At 46.7% G+C, this 16,838-nt stretch overlaps 1 protein-coding gene and 1 long non-coding RNA gene across 2 annotated transcripts in view; one reads left to right on the top strand and one right to left on the bottom strand.

The window, feature by feature from the left end:
* Positions 1 to 16,838, top strand: part of TIE1 (tyrosine kinase with immunoglobulin like and EGF like domains 1) — a 32,463-nt gene that overhangs the window by 15,006 nt on the left and 619 nt on the right. The window contains exons 11-22 of the mRNA XM_073544530.1: positions 1,559 to 1,696; positions 2,152 to 2,439; positions 3,044 to 3,334; positions 5,002 to 5,195; positions 5,587 to 5,797; positions 12,997 to 13,107; positions 13,216 to 13,406; positions 13,703 to 13,816; positions 15,505 to 15,575; positions 15,663 to 15,703; positions 16,396 to 16,492; positions 16,576 to 16,675. Of these exons, the coding sequence (XP_073400631.1) occupies positions 1,559 to 1,696; positions 2,152 to 2,439; positions 3,044 to 3,334; positions 5,002 to 5,195; positions 5,587 to 5,797; positions 12,997 to 13,107; positions 13,216 to 13,406; positions 13,703 to 13,816; positions 15,505 to 15,575; positions 15,663 to 15,703; positions 16,396 to 16,492; positions 16,576 to 16,675 (1,847 nt within the window). The remainder of the gene's footprint in view (positions 1 to 1,558; positions 1,697 to 2,151; positions 2,440 to 3,043; positions 3,335 to 5,001; positions 5,196 to 5,586; positions 5,798 to 12,996; positions 13,108 to 13,215; positions 13,407 to 13,702; positions 13,817 to 15,504; positions 15,576 to 15,662; positions 15,704 to 16,395; positions 16,493 to 16,575; positions 16,676 to 16,838) is intronic.
* On the bottom strand, positions 5,184 to 16,582 carry LOC141048690 (uncharacterized). The gene is made up of 3 exons (XR_012220112.1): positions 15,985 to 16,582; positions 15,605 to 15,732; positions 5,184 to 5,428 (listed from the first exon to the last, which is right to left on the bottom strand). It is a non-coding gene; the product is annotated as an uncharacterized lncRNA (long non-coding RNA).

Below are 16,838 nucleotides of genomic sequence, written 5' to 3'. Positions count from 1 at the left end.
AATAAAAACTGTAAACGACGGTTACACTTGAAAGGGGTCTCGCACCATTACTGGTATCACATAGGAACAGATTTTACCATTATGTGTTTTTTTTGTAATTTTCAAAACTGACAAAAATGTACAATAAGTATTAATCTGATAGACATGGATTATTCTGAGGTTTTATTTGTTTCTCACTCAGCCAGTCTGCATTATACTCCAGAGCCGCTCTCACAACTCTACAGGTTCTAGTGATCTGTACAAGAGACTCAGACTACGTCCCTGGATTTTAGGAGTTTATTTTTGTCCACAAGCTTGGTGACTGTTTCCAATAATAACCAGTAGAACAGTGAGTGCAGCTCTGGAGTATAATACAGGATGTGACTCAGGATCAGTAATGTAATGTATGTACACAGTGACTGCACCAGCAGAATAGTGAGTGCAGCTCTGGAGTATGATACAGGATGTAACTCAGGATCAGTAATGTAATGTATGTACACAGTGACTGCACCAGCAGAATAGTGAGTGCAGCTCTGGAGTATTATACAGGATGTAACTCAGGATCAGTAATGTAATGTATGTACACAGTGACTACACCAGCAGAATAGTGAGTGCAGCTCTGCGGTATAATACAGGATGTAACTCAGGATCAGTAATGTATGTACACAGTGACTGCACCAGCAGAATAGTGAGTGCAGCTCTGGAGTATGATACAGGATGTAACTCAGGATCAGTAATGTAATGTATGTACACAGTAACTGCACCAGCAGAATAGTGAGTGCAGCTCTGGAGTATAATACAGGATGTAACTCAGGATCAGTAATGTAATGTATGTACACAGTGACTGCACCAGCAGAATAGTGAGTGCAGCTCTGCGGTATAATACAGGATGTAACTCAGGATCAGTAATGTAATGTATGCACACAGTGACTGCACCAGCAGAATAGTGAGTGCAGCTCAGGAGTATAATACAGGATGTAACTCAGGATCAGTAATGTAATGTATGTACGCAGTGACTGCACCAGCAGAATAGTGAGTGCAGCTCTGGGGTATAATACAGGATGTAACTCAGGATCAGTAATGTAATGTATGTACGCAGTGACTGCACCAGCAGAATAGTGAGTGCAGCTCTGCGGTATAATACAGGATATAACTCAGGATCAGTAATGTATGTACACAGTGACTGCACCAGCAGAATAGTGAGTGCAGCTCTGGAGTATAATACAGGATGTAACTCAGGATCAGTAATGTAATGTATGTACGCAGTGACCGCACCAGCAGAATAGTGAGTGCAGCTCTGCGGTATAATACAGGATGTAACTCAGGATCAGTAATGTAATGTATGTACACAGTGACTGCTCCAGCAGAATAGTGAGTGCAGCTCTGCGGTATAATACAGGATATAACTCAGGATCAGTAATGTAGTGTATGTACACAGTGACTAAGCTTCTTATGTACGGTAGGTCATACATATAGAAAACTGCTGGAATCTGCCTGCTTGGAGCACGTATCTAAGTACAATCAGCAGAGACTTATTTGTAAATTGCATCAATCACAGATTAATCTTCTGCATTTCTAGTGGATCCAAAAGACAACATAACACTTCCCAACCTGAAGCCGGTCACTGCTTACCTGGTGCAGTTTCAGTTGAGCCGACCCGGAGCTGGAGGGGAAGGGCCCCTGGGACCAGTGGCCGTGCTACATACAGACTGTATAGGTAAATATGCAAGTGTATTGCTTGTCTATATTTCATATTGAACCATTGAAGAATTTTGTTTCTTTGTATTAGTACTAGATTTCTGGCATTTACATGTCAGGGAAATATAAACGTCCACAGTAATTTCTCGCAGATGCAGAACATTGTCCCAGTTAGGCAGGTAACACATGCAGTACCAGCTATGACCACCAGGCGGATTGATGGAGATACAGACCCATGGCGCAGTCCTATCCTGCAGTCGTGCTATTCGCCGCCTTCTGCCTCCTCTTCTTCTTTCCTATAGAGAACTGAAGAAGTGACCCCAAGAGTATCAGTCTACACTGGGTTTGCCTGCAGTCTGTAACCATGTCAATATATAGAATTGCATTAGAGCTGTATACACAAAACGGTAACAAGTTTTTCAGTGGGAATATTTGCCAGGTTGGTTCATTTTTGTTGTTGTTTCTTTTCTACAGAACCCGCAGTGAAGCCAGAAATTAAGGGCTACTCCATAGAAGATAACACGTTATACATAAACTGGCAGCTCCCCTCTTATAGCACTGTGGGGAGCGGTTACCTGCTTAGGATCTATCATCCCGCCAACCATCTTTTCCGCCAGGAGAACATAACCTCCATAGACGTCCTATCTGCTCAGATTTATGGCCTCAGCTCCAAGACAGAGTTCACCTTCAGAGTCCTCATATATCACTGCACCAGCCTGGGGCCCCCATCCGACCCCTACATTATCATACTGAACAGCAAAGGTGAGAGCGGCCCCCTCCTCTAAGTGACAAGTGACTAAGTACAAATCCTCTCACAGGAATAATATATATATATATATATATATATATATATATATATACAGTATATATATATATATATATACTGTATATATATTACAGTGGGGAAAATAAGTATTTGACACACTGTGTGCAATCATACAGTGTGATATTCTGGATTTTATTGTTAGATTCTGTCTCTCACAGTTGAAGTGTATCTACAATAAAAATTACAGACCTCTCCATTCTTTGTAGGTGGGAAAACTTGCAAAATCGTCAGTGAATCAAATACATATTTTCCCCACTGCATATATATATTTAGTGAAAAGATCTGCAACTCTGTAATCTCCTTTCATAGAAGAGTTTCTGTGACATTGTATCATTCTAGACAGTCTTCTCTGAGCTGAGCACAAATCCCCAGACATCCAGGTCTTGCACAAGGTGCTGGCTCTTGCCTTCATTGAGACACTGTAACAAACTCTCAGCTGTGAGTGATAAGTGACTTAGACCATGGAGTCTTCATCCTCAGCTTTTCCTGTAGGTTCTTTGCTTTCTTTCCGTTTATCTACTACATCTATTGTGTCCACAGGTCCGTCACCCCCCAAGGATGTCCACGCCGACCCGCTGTCCAGGGATAGCATGAAGCTGATCTGGTCCCCCCCCGATGATCCTAATGGAGGGATCATTAAATATACGGTGGAGAGCCGGAGGCTGGGGGCTCCCGGGGGACAGCAGTGGGCAGACACAGAGGGCCACAACCAGACCTGGCACATCATCAGCGGCCTGAACACCAGCACCCTGTACCAGTTCAGAGTCCGAGCGAACTCTAGAGTCCCCGGAGAATGGAGCCACATTGTGACGGCAGCCACATACAGCGATGGTAATTGTGCTGTCTGGTTTGTATTACTAATGGATGTATTAATACTTCTGTTACTAACACAAGTATTACTGCCATTAATACAACTAACACCAATGCTACTGCTGCAAAAGCAGGTGCAGACGGTCGCATATTCTTTCATTTGAGAGTATCAGGCAGATTATGCAAGTCATACTCTGATCAGGGGTGTGATCGGGGGGTGATCAAGGGTATGTTCAGGATTGTGATCATGGGTGTGATCAGGAGTGTAATCAGGGATGTAATCAGGGATGTGATCAGGATTGTAAATCAGGAGTGTGATCATGGGTGTGATCAGGAGTGTAATCAGGGATGTAATCAGGGATGTGATCAGGAGTGTAAATCATGGGTGTGATCATGGGTGTGATCATGGGTGTGATCAGGAGTGTGATCAGGAGTGTGATCAGGACTGTAATCAAGGGTGTGATCAGTAGTGTAAATCAGGAGTGTGATCATGGGTGTGATCAGGAGTGTAATCAGGGATTTGATCAGGAGTGTGATCAGGAGTGTAAATCAGGAGTGTGATCATGGGTGTGATCAGGAGTGTAATCAGGAGTGTAATCAGGAGTGTAATCAGGAGTGTGATCATGGGTGTGATCAGGAGTGTAATCAGGAGTGTAATCAGGGATGTAATCAGGGGTGTGATCAGGAGTGTAATCAGGGGTGTGATCAGGGGTGTGATCAGGGGTGTGATCAGGGGTGTGATCAGGAGTGTAATCAGGAGTGTAATCAGGGATGTAATCAGGGATAGGATCAGGAGTGTGATCAGGAGTGTAAATCAGGAGTGTGATCAGTGGTGGAAATCAGAAGTGTGGTCAGGGGTGTGATCAGGGGGTGTGATCAGGGGTGTAATCAGTGGTGTAATCAGGGGGTGTGATCAGAGTCTTGGATGAGGAGAAGATGGAAAAAAACAATTTCTCCATCTCCTCCATTCTGTCTGTGGAAATCAGACTGAACTCAGAAGTCATCCAAGTGCAGTCTGATGGTTTCCATGAACTCATTCACTTGTATGGCTGAGTGTGATCCAAATACCGGATGCAAATCATGCATGTTGTGATTTTTTTTTCCCCACACACCGAACCGATCATCAGACATGTTCACGGCCCCATAGAATAACATTGGTCCGAGTGCAATCCAATTTTTTGTGCGATCGCATTTGGACCGAAAATATGGTGAAGTGCATACTGATACTACTATTACTGATATGAATGCTGATACTTATATTGATACTACCACCACTAATATTAAAGCTACTATTAGTGCTAATAACAATAAAGGGTTTGTCTCATCTTATTTAATGTAAACAATTGACAAGCAACTTTGCAATTTACTTACTATTAAAAATCCTCTTCTCTTTTCTTAAGAACAGAAGGACTTTTAATTACTATTACTGATTCTTGTGTCGTTATTAATATTCATAAATGAAAGATAATCGTATCAGGGACAAACACAACATTACTGCTTCTAGTTATCATCATAGTCTGATACATAATAATATCATCTAACAATGTACGTAAGACACCTGTTATTTATTAAACATTACTATTAAAATAAATAATCTACCAGTAGTCTTTTCATCTCCTTTCCTCAGTCTGTGTTTGTAATTCCTTTTGTTTAGTAATTTTGCAGTAAACGCCCCTTTATCTCCGCAGAGCCCCCCGTCATGGCCACCAGTGAGGAGGTCCGGAGTTTCAAAGCCTCCAATTCTGGGCAGCAGCTCATCCTGGCGATCATCGGCTCTGTGTCCGTCACGTGTTTCACCATTATCGTCGCGCTTCTCGCTCTTTTCTGCATCAAAAAGAATTTTTTCCATCGCAGGAGAATGTTCACGTATAATTCCGGATCTGTAAGTGACCCCTCCGATGTCAGATTTACTGGGTCGTTACGGACAGCTGCCTAAGAGAGGGCACGGCCATAGTCAGGCCAAATGTCCCATACGAAACCGGTATTATGAATAGTAACTGATTTCGTGTTGGTAGACTAGGAAATTTAGGCTAAAGGATAAAATACATTTCCACGTTGGAGATGTTTTCTGAATGACAGACTTTAGGGTTGTTTTCCATTTAAGATTTGACGAATCTGTAACAATAGGAAAAATATCAAACAAGTTTGTATCTCACAACATGGGAACGTGATTAACATAACTGGCTGATAACAGAGGGCAATAGCTTTACTGACCTCATATTCAGACATATTGCAGTGCTGATAATGATACTTGTGAATCACTCACTTCTAAGGGAGAAGAAACCATCCTGCAGTTCAGTTCGGGGACGCTGACCCTCACCCGGCGGCCGAGACCCCAGACCGAGCCCTTCTCATACCCCATCCTGGACTGGGCCGACATCAAGTTTGAAGATGTGATAGGAGAAGGGAACTTTGGTCAAGTTATTAAGGCCATGATTAAAAAAGATGGCGTACGGATGAACGCTGCCATCAAGATGCTCAAAGGTAAGGAAGTGATTACCAGAAATACCGGACTGTAGGTCTGCAGTGTGTCCGCGAGAAGACGGGATTGTTACATCCACATGATGAGGATCAGGGGAGTTTACATGCACTGATACCCATGGAGCCACAATGTACATTCCCCTTTAAAAACAATTTTATAATATACACTTATAATTATCCTCTATTGAGCGAGAATTACATTAGCTATTATGCTCCAGAGCTGAACTCCGTATTCTGCTGTTACATCATATCTAATGCATTAGTCACATCCAGAGCTGAATCCAGTATTCTGCTGTTACATCATGTCCTATGTATTAATTACCTTCAGAGATTAACTCAGTAATCTGTTATAGCATGCATTACTCACATCCAGAGCTGAACTCAGAATTCTGCTGTTTCTTATCTAATGCATTAGTCACATTCAGGGCTGAATCTGGAATTCTGCATTTATATCATATCTAATGCATTAGTTGCATCTAGAGCTGTACTCAGTATTCTGCTGTTGCATCATGTTATATGCATTAGTTACACTGAGCGCTGCACTCAGTATTCTGCTATAGTATGTCTTATGCATTAGTCACATCCGGAGCTGCATTCAACATTCTGCGCTTTCCTCATATCTAATGCATTAGTAACATCTGGAGATGAATCCAGTATTCTGCTATTGCATCATGTCTTATGTATTAATTACATTTTGAGCTGCACTCAGTAGCCTGTTATAGTATACACTAGTCACATCCAGAGCTAAACTCAGAATTCTACAGTGATAAAATATCTAATGCATTAGTCACATCTGGAGTTGAATCCGGTATTCTGCAGTTACATTACGTCTGAAGCATACTTCATATCAACAACTACATACAGTATTCTGCTGTTATGCATTAGTCACATCCAGAGCTGCACTCAGAATTCGGCAGTTACATCATGTCTAGTGCATTGTGCGCAGGACTGGGCTGAATGTGAATAAAATGCTTTCTTTCATTGACAGTCAGCAGAGATCTGTAAAATCTGGACTGTTGTGACTCAGGGCTAAAAACCCCATAGCATTTCCTCTACCCCACTTAACCATTAATAAATCAAACTCGGAAAACAAATGATGGGTGAAGGTCGGTCACAGCTTTATTGAATGTATTTCAAACAACCAATTTAGAGGCACTTAGCTTCTCTTAAACCGCGCTCGCCGCAAATGCCCTGCTCTGTATTCGCAGGCAAGTCAGCCAGCGAGCCGTAGCTTTGTGCCATTCCTTCTTACACCGCTGTGACTTGAAACTACAAAAACAAAACAGAATGAACATTATTAAACAATCAAAACAAAAGGGAGGGAGGGTGGGACAAGCACTTCCAGGATCAGCTGCCATGAGAAAGAGGGAGGGCGGCCTGGTGACTGGTGCTATATAACTACAGGAAGGGGCTGCACTAACCCCTTCCTGATCCCATTGGCCCTACAACACTAAACCTGCCCCAAAACAACGTGGGTGGGCCAGCTCAATTAACCCTAAGAGGAGGGGAGGAAAGGCACCCCAGTCAGGGGCACTTTCCTTAAGCAGTACAGTGCCCTCCAGACTGTTGTGACTCAGGGCTAAAAACCCCACAGCATTTCCTCTACCCCACTTAACCATTAATAAATCAAACTCGGAAAACAAATGATGGGTGAAGGTCGGTCACAGCTTTATTGAATGTATTTCAAACAATCAATTTAGAGGCACTTAGCTTCTCTTAAACCGCGCTCGCCGCAAATGCCCTGCTCTGTATTCGCAGGCAAGTCAGCCAGCGAGCCGTAGCTTTGTGCCATTCCTTCTTACACCGCCACGGAGGATCCTGTTTTCTAAACAGGACTCCGACTCCCACCCATCAATAGCAAAGCTTGCTCTACCCCATCCTGCAAACCGGATAAAAAAATATCGAGCCCGATGTCGTTCAAATGCACCCCGTCAGGCCTTAGCAGAGCACTGTTATTTCCTTCCAGTTGTCTATGACGAACAACCACACCGAACTTCTCACCCACGAACTTAGAGATACGGGCATTGATTGACCTCCTTGAGCGTTCAACTGCCATACCATCTCGGGCCCCTTGCCACACCGCCCTCGGGACAGTCTCTGACCAAACTAGCACCAGTTCCTGGAAAAAACTATGAAAACGTTCCATATCAGCCCGCATCATAGTCAGGAGCTCCGCCACCTTGTACGAGCAAAGATCGTTGCCCCCCGCATGTAGCACCAGGATGCTCGGCCCCCGAGCTCCCCTTGCAATTGAGACCACCTCCGGTAAAACTTGCGGCCACTGCAGGCCCCTAATGCCTTTCCACATGAACGCTACGTCCCGAAATCCAAGGTGCCGTCCACCCGGGCGACACTCGGCTCGTTGCGCCGCCCAGAAGATGTAGGAATGTCCCAGCAACCATACAGTCGGTCTGACGGAATCTGCGGGAAAAGAAATTGTTAATATAACAAATCCGGACGAATATAACGAGCAAAGCATGCTGACTTCCACCTCCCAATCCTTTGAACTTCGACATCAGGAAGACCCTCCTTTGCCGCTTCCGTAGCCGCCCCAATGCGAAAAGAATGAGTGCCATACTCACCAGCTGGAACTCCTAACCTCTTCAAGCATCTATTAAATACGGCCTGAAATTGATACCTCGTTAAAGGCACACCATCTGCATGCGCAAAGAAAAATTTACCTCCGGCCCTAACAGCTACATACGACCGAAGCAAAGCAACCGGGCATAACGAGAATCTGGAAGCACGCAGCAAAACCCAGGAACCCCTACCCAAAGGATCAGTCTTCGACTTACATATTCTCACTCGCACGGACTCTTCCAAGAAAACCAAATCCTCAAACCGCAACCCACACCCCGAATCAAACTTTGAACGTGGAACCAACTCCCCTATCCTTAAGGCCCCAAAAAATGCCAATCCAAAAGCGGCGGACAGAAGGGCCGCCTCGAACGCCGAACTGCACACGTCACCTGCAATACCTATGAGTTGACCAAGGAGGGCAAGGGACACCGGGCGCCTACACTCGTTGCTAGGCTGAACCCTCCTCCAACCCTTCATAGCCTGCCGGACTATGAAACATTTCGTAACATCAGACCAACCCAATAACTGAAAATGAAAAGCAATGCCGGACAAGCGTTGCTGTGCCGACGTGCCTGATAAACCTTTACTATGTAACTGACACAAGTACTCAACCGTGACTTGCAATCTCAAAGCCTCACTTGACTGAACAAGTCTGCAACCAGCCAACTGACACCATTCCGTCCACGCCTTACCATATGCTCTCCACGTCGACTGGGACACAGAGGAACGGACGAGGGACATCAACTGTTCCCGACCGCATCCCACAGAATCCGCGGGCAGCTGAAAACTTCCGGAAGGGCATTGAGACCAGGGACCGTGGAAACCTGCAAATCAGAGGAATCGGAAAAGTTAAGCAACAAAACATCGGGGCCTTGTACCAATTGAGCCCGAAGCCAAATATTGAATTTCAAACAGAGCAAAGCCAACCGACGAAGAAGGCCCAAGACCGGAGGAGACCTAGACGACATATGATTGAGACAGCGAGACACCCCTGGATTAATTGTCTTCCATTGAATCTCCTGATTGCACAGCAAATAGCCCCACAACTCAATCAATACGACAATTGAAAAAATCTCGCACAGTGTCCTGTCATGACCAAAACCCGACCTGATCCAAAAATCCGGCCAAGACTCACGACACCGACGGTTCCCAAAGCCTGACGTGAAACCAGCGACTCCATCCACTGACGTAAACAAGGACAAATCCTGTGCCGTCCGGCACGGTAACATAAAGCAAGTATGCCCATTGAAGGTTTGCAAAAAGGAGAGCCATACCTCCAAATCCGCCTTCATGGCCCTCGTCACCCGCACCCTGTGGTGCGGGCTAGAGGCCCCTTTCGTAGCCAACGACAACCGACGTGAAAATGCCCTACCTACCGGCATGACTCTGCTCGCAAAGACCAACAACCCCAACAGTGATTGCATCTGCAACAGTGTAACCTTCCGAACAGACATGAAGCCCTCAATCAACGAGACCAACTTCTGAATCTTGTCGCCTGGCAATTGATACACCATTGCCACTGTATCAATTTCAATGCCTAAAAACGACAAGGTTTGAACCGGACCGATGGTCTTTTCTGGTGACAAAGGTACACCAAACGTCCGCACAATAGACGTGAAAGTCGCAAGCAAAGTGCCGCACACCTCCGAGTCCTCGGGGCCGACAAAAAGGAAATCATCCAAGTAATGAGTGACAGACCTCATTCCAGACTCCCACCTCACTACCCACTCCAAAAATGAACTAAAAAGTTCAAAATAATAGCATGAAATAGAACATCCCATGGGAAGACACATATCAAAATAGAACTCACCTTCTACCTGACAACCTAACAAATGAAAGCAGTCCGGGTGCACCGGCAGCAAACGAAACGCCGAATCAATATCAGACTTCGCCAACCATGCTCCTTTACCCGCGTCCCTGACCAAAGCCACAGCCCTGTCAAAAGATGCATACGAGACTGATGCATCCTCAGGGGAAATACCATCATTCACCGAAGACCCCTTCGGGTGAGACAAGTGGTGAATCAAACGAAAGGAACCTGGGTCTTTCTTTGGCACCACTCCCAAAGGTGATACTCTAAAATCCTGAAAAGGCAGGGAAACAAATGGACCAGCCATTCTACCCAACGCTACCTCCTTCTGCACTTTCGCCACCAGGACCTCTGGGTGTTCCCGAGCAGACTTCAAGTTTGACGCAAAACCGGGGGACCTATGCAATTTAAAAGGGATGAAAAACCTTCTGAAAAACCAAAACGCAGCATACCCGCAGCCTCCTTATTATGATAACGGTCTAACCAAGGCTCCATTGTGACCACGTTCACCGGCGTCTTTCCTTTCAGTTTGCTGCGGCTTGACTGGCAGCTTTCCCGCAGGGCGGGAACACCTGGACGCCGGATGGGATCCTCCACAAGCCGAACATTCATGTCGGAATTTGCAGAGGCCGTAAAACCGACAATGTCCCTCATTGAACAACCAACAGGTACCCGGTCTCCGCACGACCACTGAACCGGAACCTGTTGATCCTTGTCCAGCAGCCGCTGACGGTAAGGGATACTGCTTCTGCGTCATCATAAGGCGCAGCCACACCTCAGTCGCCTTCACCCCCCAGCCAATCTCCGGGTGAAGGGCTAACCGCCTCCTGAATTCCTCATCGTACCTCCACCAAGCTGAACCACCATGAGCCTTATATGAATTGTAAATCATATCCTGATAAATAAACAGCTCGGAGCAGCGGCTCGGGTGCTTCAGCCCCATAATGCAACCCAGTACGGCGAAAGCTTGCAACCAATTATTCATTGTCTTAGCCACTTTGGGACGCACTCTCTCTGAAAACCTCTCACCCGGCCTTCTTTCTTTATCCACGGTGTGCTGATCCACCGAGACCAGCGACCAAATATCAATATAGTCATTACTCCAAATCTTCTTTTTGGTATCATCATCAATGTGCGACCCTAGCGCACTAACCCCACAAAACATGGTATCCTTGTACACCCCCGCTAACGGGGAATCCACCTTTTGACACTCCGCTGCTGAACCAGCCGTAGGGGGCAATTGCCCTAACAACGTCCGCAAGACAGATATCATAGCTGCATTATCCACACTTGAAGATCCCGACAGGGAAAACTCACCCGGATGCACCGTTGGAGGAGGGACTCCCATAGATGGAGGAACTCCGGCTCCCGGACGACCCGCCAGAACGTTGATGCCGTGACTCGTAGCCTCGGGAGTCGCGCCCGTCTCGACCAGGCTGAGAGCCCTTGATCGAGCCCTCGACTCCCGACGCTCGGGAGGAGGGCCACGGATCCGCTCGGGACTCACAGACGCGCTGGACACCTCTGACAATGAAGATGGAGAGCCACGTCTCGAGGACCGGGGGCGATGACGACCGCAAGAGGACGCTCTGCGGCCAGAGTGCCTAGGTTTCTTATGGCGACGCTGCGATGCGTGGTGCCCATGCCGACGCGGCTGCGGGGATGATGAGTAAGTGGAAGAGGAGGAGGAGGATCCCCGGCGTCTACGCCTGCCTCTCCTCCCTTTCGGGGAGTAGTCAGCCCTTGAAGCAGCCACGGAAGTCTCCCTGCCCTCACCAGCTACGGCAGTAGCCGAAGCCTGGCCCAGACCAGCATCCCCCGGAACACCACCTCCCTGCGGCGCAGGAGCAAGCACTGTAGTGCTCGGCACACACAAACCAACGAGCGGCGAGGACGCCTGAACGCCCGCCACAGCAATCTGGGAAACGCTGCCCCTCCTCCGTTCCTCCACCCTGGGCGCAATGGGCTGCTCAATAACCTGGTCCTCAGGTGACCCAGAGGAGGACGCACTTTGCCTCCCTCCCATTATTGATCCCACGTCTCCCACTAAATTACTCCCCCGTGACGACTGGCCCTGATCCCTCACAATCACCGCCGCTATGCTGCTCACGTGCCTGGGACCCTCAGCCTCCCTAACCCTGGACCCGCGCCTCTGTGCCCCACGTGCAGGCGCCACTGCACGATCTGTGTCCCGGGACCGGAAGTCCGGGGGCGGCGACTTCCGCCTAGCCGCGCGCCGCCGGGAAACCCCAGCTAGCGGCGGCGAGGCGTCTCGCAATCTTAATGGAGGGCGGGATCGACGCCCGGACCGTCTGCCTCCACTCACCCCCACCACCGCCGTCTGATCCTCCTGTATCACCGCGGCGGCAGTGGGACCCGACCGCGGTGAAGCCCCACCAAGACCAGGTGCCCCCAGAGAAGCCGCAGCCCGTGGGGATCCCAGGTGAGTGTCAATCCCCGCCAGGAAACTCTGCAGCCAGGACTCTCCCTCTTGCAGCACACGCAATCGCAGGGCCTCCAAAAGAGGGTCTGCCATAATACCGCCAGACAGTGCTCGACAAGCACTTCCAGGATCAGCTGCCATGAGAAAGAGGGAGGGCGGCCTGGTGACTGGTGCTATATAACTACAGGAAGGGGCTGCACAAACCCCTTCCTGATCCCATTGGCCCTACAACATAAACCTGCCCCAAAACAACGTGGGTGGGCCAGCTCAATCAACCCTAAGGGGAGGGGAGGAAAGGCACCCCAGTCAGGGGCACTTTCCTTAAGCAGTACAGTGCCCTCCATTATTGCTGTCCCTTTTTTTTTTAAGAATTTGCATCGGAGAACGACCACAGAGACTTTGCTGGAGAGCTGGAAGTCCTATGTAAGCTGGGGCATCACCCAAATATCATCAATCTGTTGGGAGCTTGTGAGAACAGAGGTAACGCACGCTGTAGAGCCAGCCGCCATCTCGCCTTCTGTGCCATATTTACGGTGTAGAGCATCCATTCATTCTTCTCTCCTGATGCTTTGCTCCCCTGTCTTGTAGGATACCTCTATATCGCCACTGAATTTGCCCCGTTTGGGAATCTGCTGGATTACTTACGAAAAAGCCGAGTCCTGGAGACGGATCCTGCCTTCGCCAAGGAGCACGGGACGGCGTCCACCTTGACCTCCCAGCAGCTCCTGCAGTTCGCCTCAGATGTAGCAAAAGGCATGCAGTACCTGAGCGAGAAGCAGGTGAGAGACGATGATGGTGGTTGTCCTTCTCAGCAGCAATAGCTACATATACTGGGCGACCACCGCTAATGGGAGATCATTGGACATATCACCCAGCTTTCCACAGACCCAGCACGACACTGAACCTGCTGTATAATGCAGCTACATTCCTCCCTGCCCCTTTCCTTATGTCAGCTGCTTGTATGAATGTCACTATCCTGTTGGTCTGGAATGATGTTCATGTAGAAGGCAGATCAGGATGAACAGTGCTATAGAGAGGTGATTATGTCTGTACTTTATCTTTGTTGTTTTCTTAGTTTATTCATAGGGATCTAGCGGCCAGAAACATTCTTGTTGGGGAAAATATGGCTGCTAAGATTGCAGATTTTGGGCTTTCAAGAGGAGAAGAGGTTTATGTGAAGAAGACGATGGTAAGTGATGTAAACGACGGGACTGATGTAAGGAAACCTATAAACTAATGCAACTGCAGGTTATGCCAGTAATACAGTAATAATTACATTACTGATCCTGAGTTACATCCTGTATTATACTCCAGAGCTGCACTCACTATTCTGCTTTTGCAGTCACTGTGTACATACATTACATTACTCATCCTGAGTTACATCCTGTATTATACCCCAGAGCTGCACTCACTATTCTGCTGGTGCAGTCACTGTGTACATACATTACATTACTGACCCTGAGTTACATCCTGTATAATACCCCAGAGCTGCACTCACTATTCTGCTGGTGCAGTCACTGTGTACATACATTACATTACTCATCCTGAGTTACATCCTGTATTATACCCCAGAGCTGCACTCACTATTCTGCTGGTGCCGTCACTGTGAACATACATTACATTACTCATCCTGAGTTACATCCTGTATTATACCCCAGAGCTGCACTCACTATTCTGCTGGTGCAGTCACTGTGTACACACATTACATTACTGATCCCGAGTTCCATCCTGTATTATAGTCCAGAGCTGCTGCACTCACTATTCTGCTGGTGCAGTCAATGTGTACATACATTACATTAATGATCCTGTACTGATCCTGAGTTACATCTTGTATTATACTCCAGAGCTGCACTCACTATTCTGCTGATACAGTCACTGTGTACATACATTACATTACTGATCCCGAGTTCCATCTTGTATTATACTCCAGAGCTGCACTCACTATTCTGCTGATACAGTCACTGTGTACATACATTACATTACTGATCCTGAGTTACATTCTGATTATACTCCAGAGCTGCAATCACTATTCTGCTGGTGCAGTCACTGTGTACATACATTACATTACTGATCCTGAGTTCCATCTTGTATTATACTCCAGAGCTGCACTCACTATTCTGCTGATACAGTCACTGTGTACATACATTACATTACTGATTCTGAGTTACATTCTGATTATACTCCAGAGCTGCAATCACTATTCTGCTGGTGCATTTACTGTGTGCATACATTACAATACTGATCCTGAGTTACATCCTGTATTATACTCCAGAGCTGCACTCACTATTCTGCTGGTGCAGTCACTGTGTACATATATTACATTACTGATCCTGAGTTACATCCTGTATTATACTCCAGAGCTGCACTCACTATTCTGCTGGTGCAGTCACTGTGTACATACATTACATTACTGATCCTGAGTTACATCCTGTATTATACCCCAGAGCTGCACTCACTATTCTGCTGGTGCAGTCACTGTGTACACACATTACATTACTGATCCTGAGTTACATCCTGTATTATACCCCAGAGCTGCACTCACTATTCTGCTGGTGCAGTCACTGTGTACATACATTACATTACTGATCCTGAGTTACATCCTGTATTATACTCCAGAGCTGCACTCACTATTCTGCTGGTTGCACAGACATCCCCTAACAGTTTAGCTATTCCATACTCCAGGGAAGATGTTACTTTTCTTACACTAGGTGACCGGACAGTATCAGGTGTAAAGGGTAATGGGAGTTTTTCCATTGGCAGCTGCACACAGTGATGCGATAACTAAATGCCACCGGAACGGAAAAAAATAGAAAAGTGGAGGAATTATTTTGTCTGTGTAGTTTGTTTGTTCTACTATTGATGGTTTCCATTCCTCAGGGTCGTCTCCCGGTGCGATGGATGGCCATCGAGTCCCTCAATTACAGTGTGTATACTACAAAGAGTGACGTGTAAGTGCCAGCTATAGAAGTGTTCATACCGCGGCCGGAGCTCTTTCAGCAGGTCGGTAACATGTGTTTCTCGCTTTACCGTCACAGCTGGTCCTTTGGGGTCCTCCTCTGGGAGATTGTCAGTTTAGGTAAGTGAAGAATCTTTTCTTTGTTTCATCTACAGGGAAATAGAATATTGAAAGCAGTTTGTTTGTTTTATAAACAGAAGATTATTGTACAAATTTTGATATAATATATATATAAAAAAGTTGAAATAGTTTTCACACTGATAAATATGGAGACAGTTCCTCCTGTTTTGTGCAGATTGCACGTCAGCTAAGCTTTATAGACTGGGAGAGAAGACGCAGAGTTATTTCATTATCAGAAGAGGTTGGGGAAGTTTGAGGCAGGAAAGTATCACTCTACCCACAGATAAGATCCTGTCTGCAGATCCCCTGCCGCTCTCGATTCTCTTCACTTTCTGGACACCATATTAATCTATGTCTTCTGCACTCTCGATACAGGAAGGATGTGGGGGTCTCCAATATCGCCGCCTACGGAGATGGGTTAAAAAATTACAAGTTTTTAAAAACTTATTTCTTTTCTACTAAAGGAAATCTAATAAATGCAGCGAAATCATATCCATGAGACATTTCCTTTAAAAGTGTACCTATGATTATAAAGTCCAGAGAATTAAAGGGGATGTGCAATTTTGAAAACCTCATATCAGAATGGAAGTATTTCTACTTATTGGGGGTCCTAGCTTCGATGTTGGACGCTCCGCTGCTCCAATGCTATAAGAACCAGCACATTTCTAACCTTCGGTCATATATGTTTCCAGGTGGGACGCCATACTGTGGAATGACCTGTGCGGAGCTCTATGAAAAATTACCGCAGGGCTACAGGATGGAAAAACCCCGGAACTGCGACGACGAAGTGTAAGTGAAGACACGGCGCCACTCGTCTTCCGATGTGCTGCTCTGGGTGCGGGGTCTTATCTGATGAAGTGGGTTTGTTTCAGGTATGAGCTGATGCGTCAGTGCTGGAGGGATCGTCCCTATGAGCGGCCGCCTTTTACCCAGATATCATTGCAGCTCATCCGCATGTTGGAGGCGAGGAAGGTAAGACTGGGACCGGCGCTCCCCATAATGAGAAGGATGGAGTGGGTAAATGAAAAGAATCAGGGGCAGCATTACAGCCCCCCCAAATGTTGGACCTGGGAAATGCAGACTGAATATTCGGCGACCCTACCTCTGCGCAGTGCAGTCGTTCATTACCAGATAT

This window comes from Dendrobates tinctorius, unplaced genomic scaffold, assembly GCF_039654945.1.
Source record: "Dendrobates tinctorius isolate UK_male_01 unplaced genomic scaffold, ASM3965494v1 ptg000138l, whole genome shotgun sequence".
Taxonomy (NCBI): Eukaryota; Metazoa; Chordata; class Amphibia; order Anura; family Dendrobatidae; genus Dendrobates; species Dendrobates tinctorius.
The sequence above is the reverse complement of the archived record's forward strand: the minus strand, read 5'-3'. Positions and strand labels throughout refer to the sequence as shown.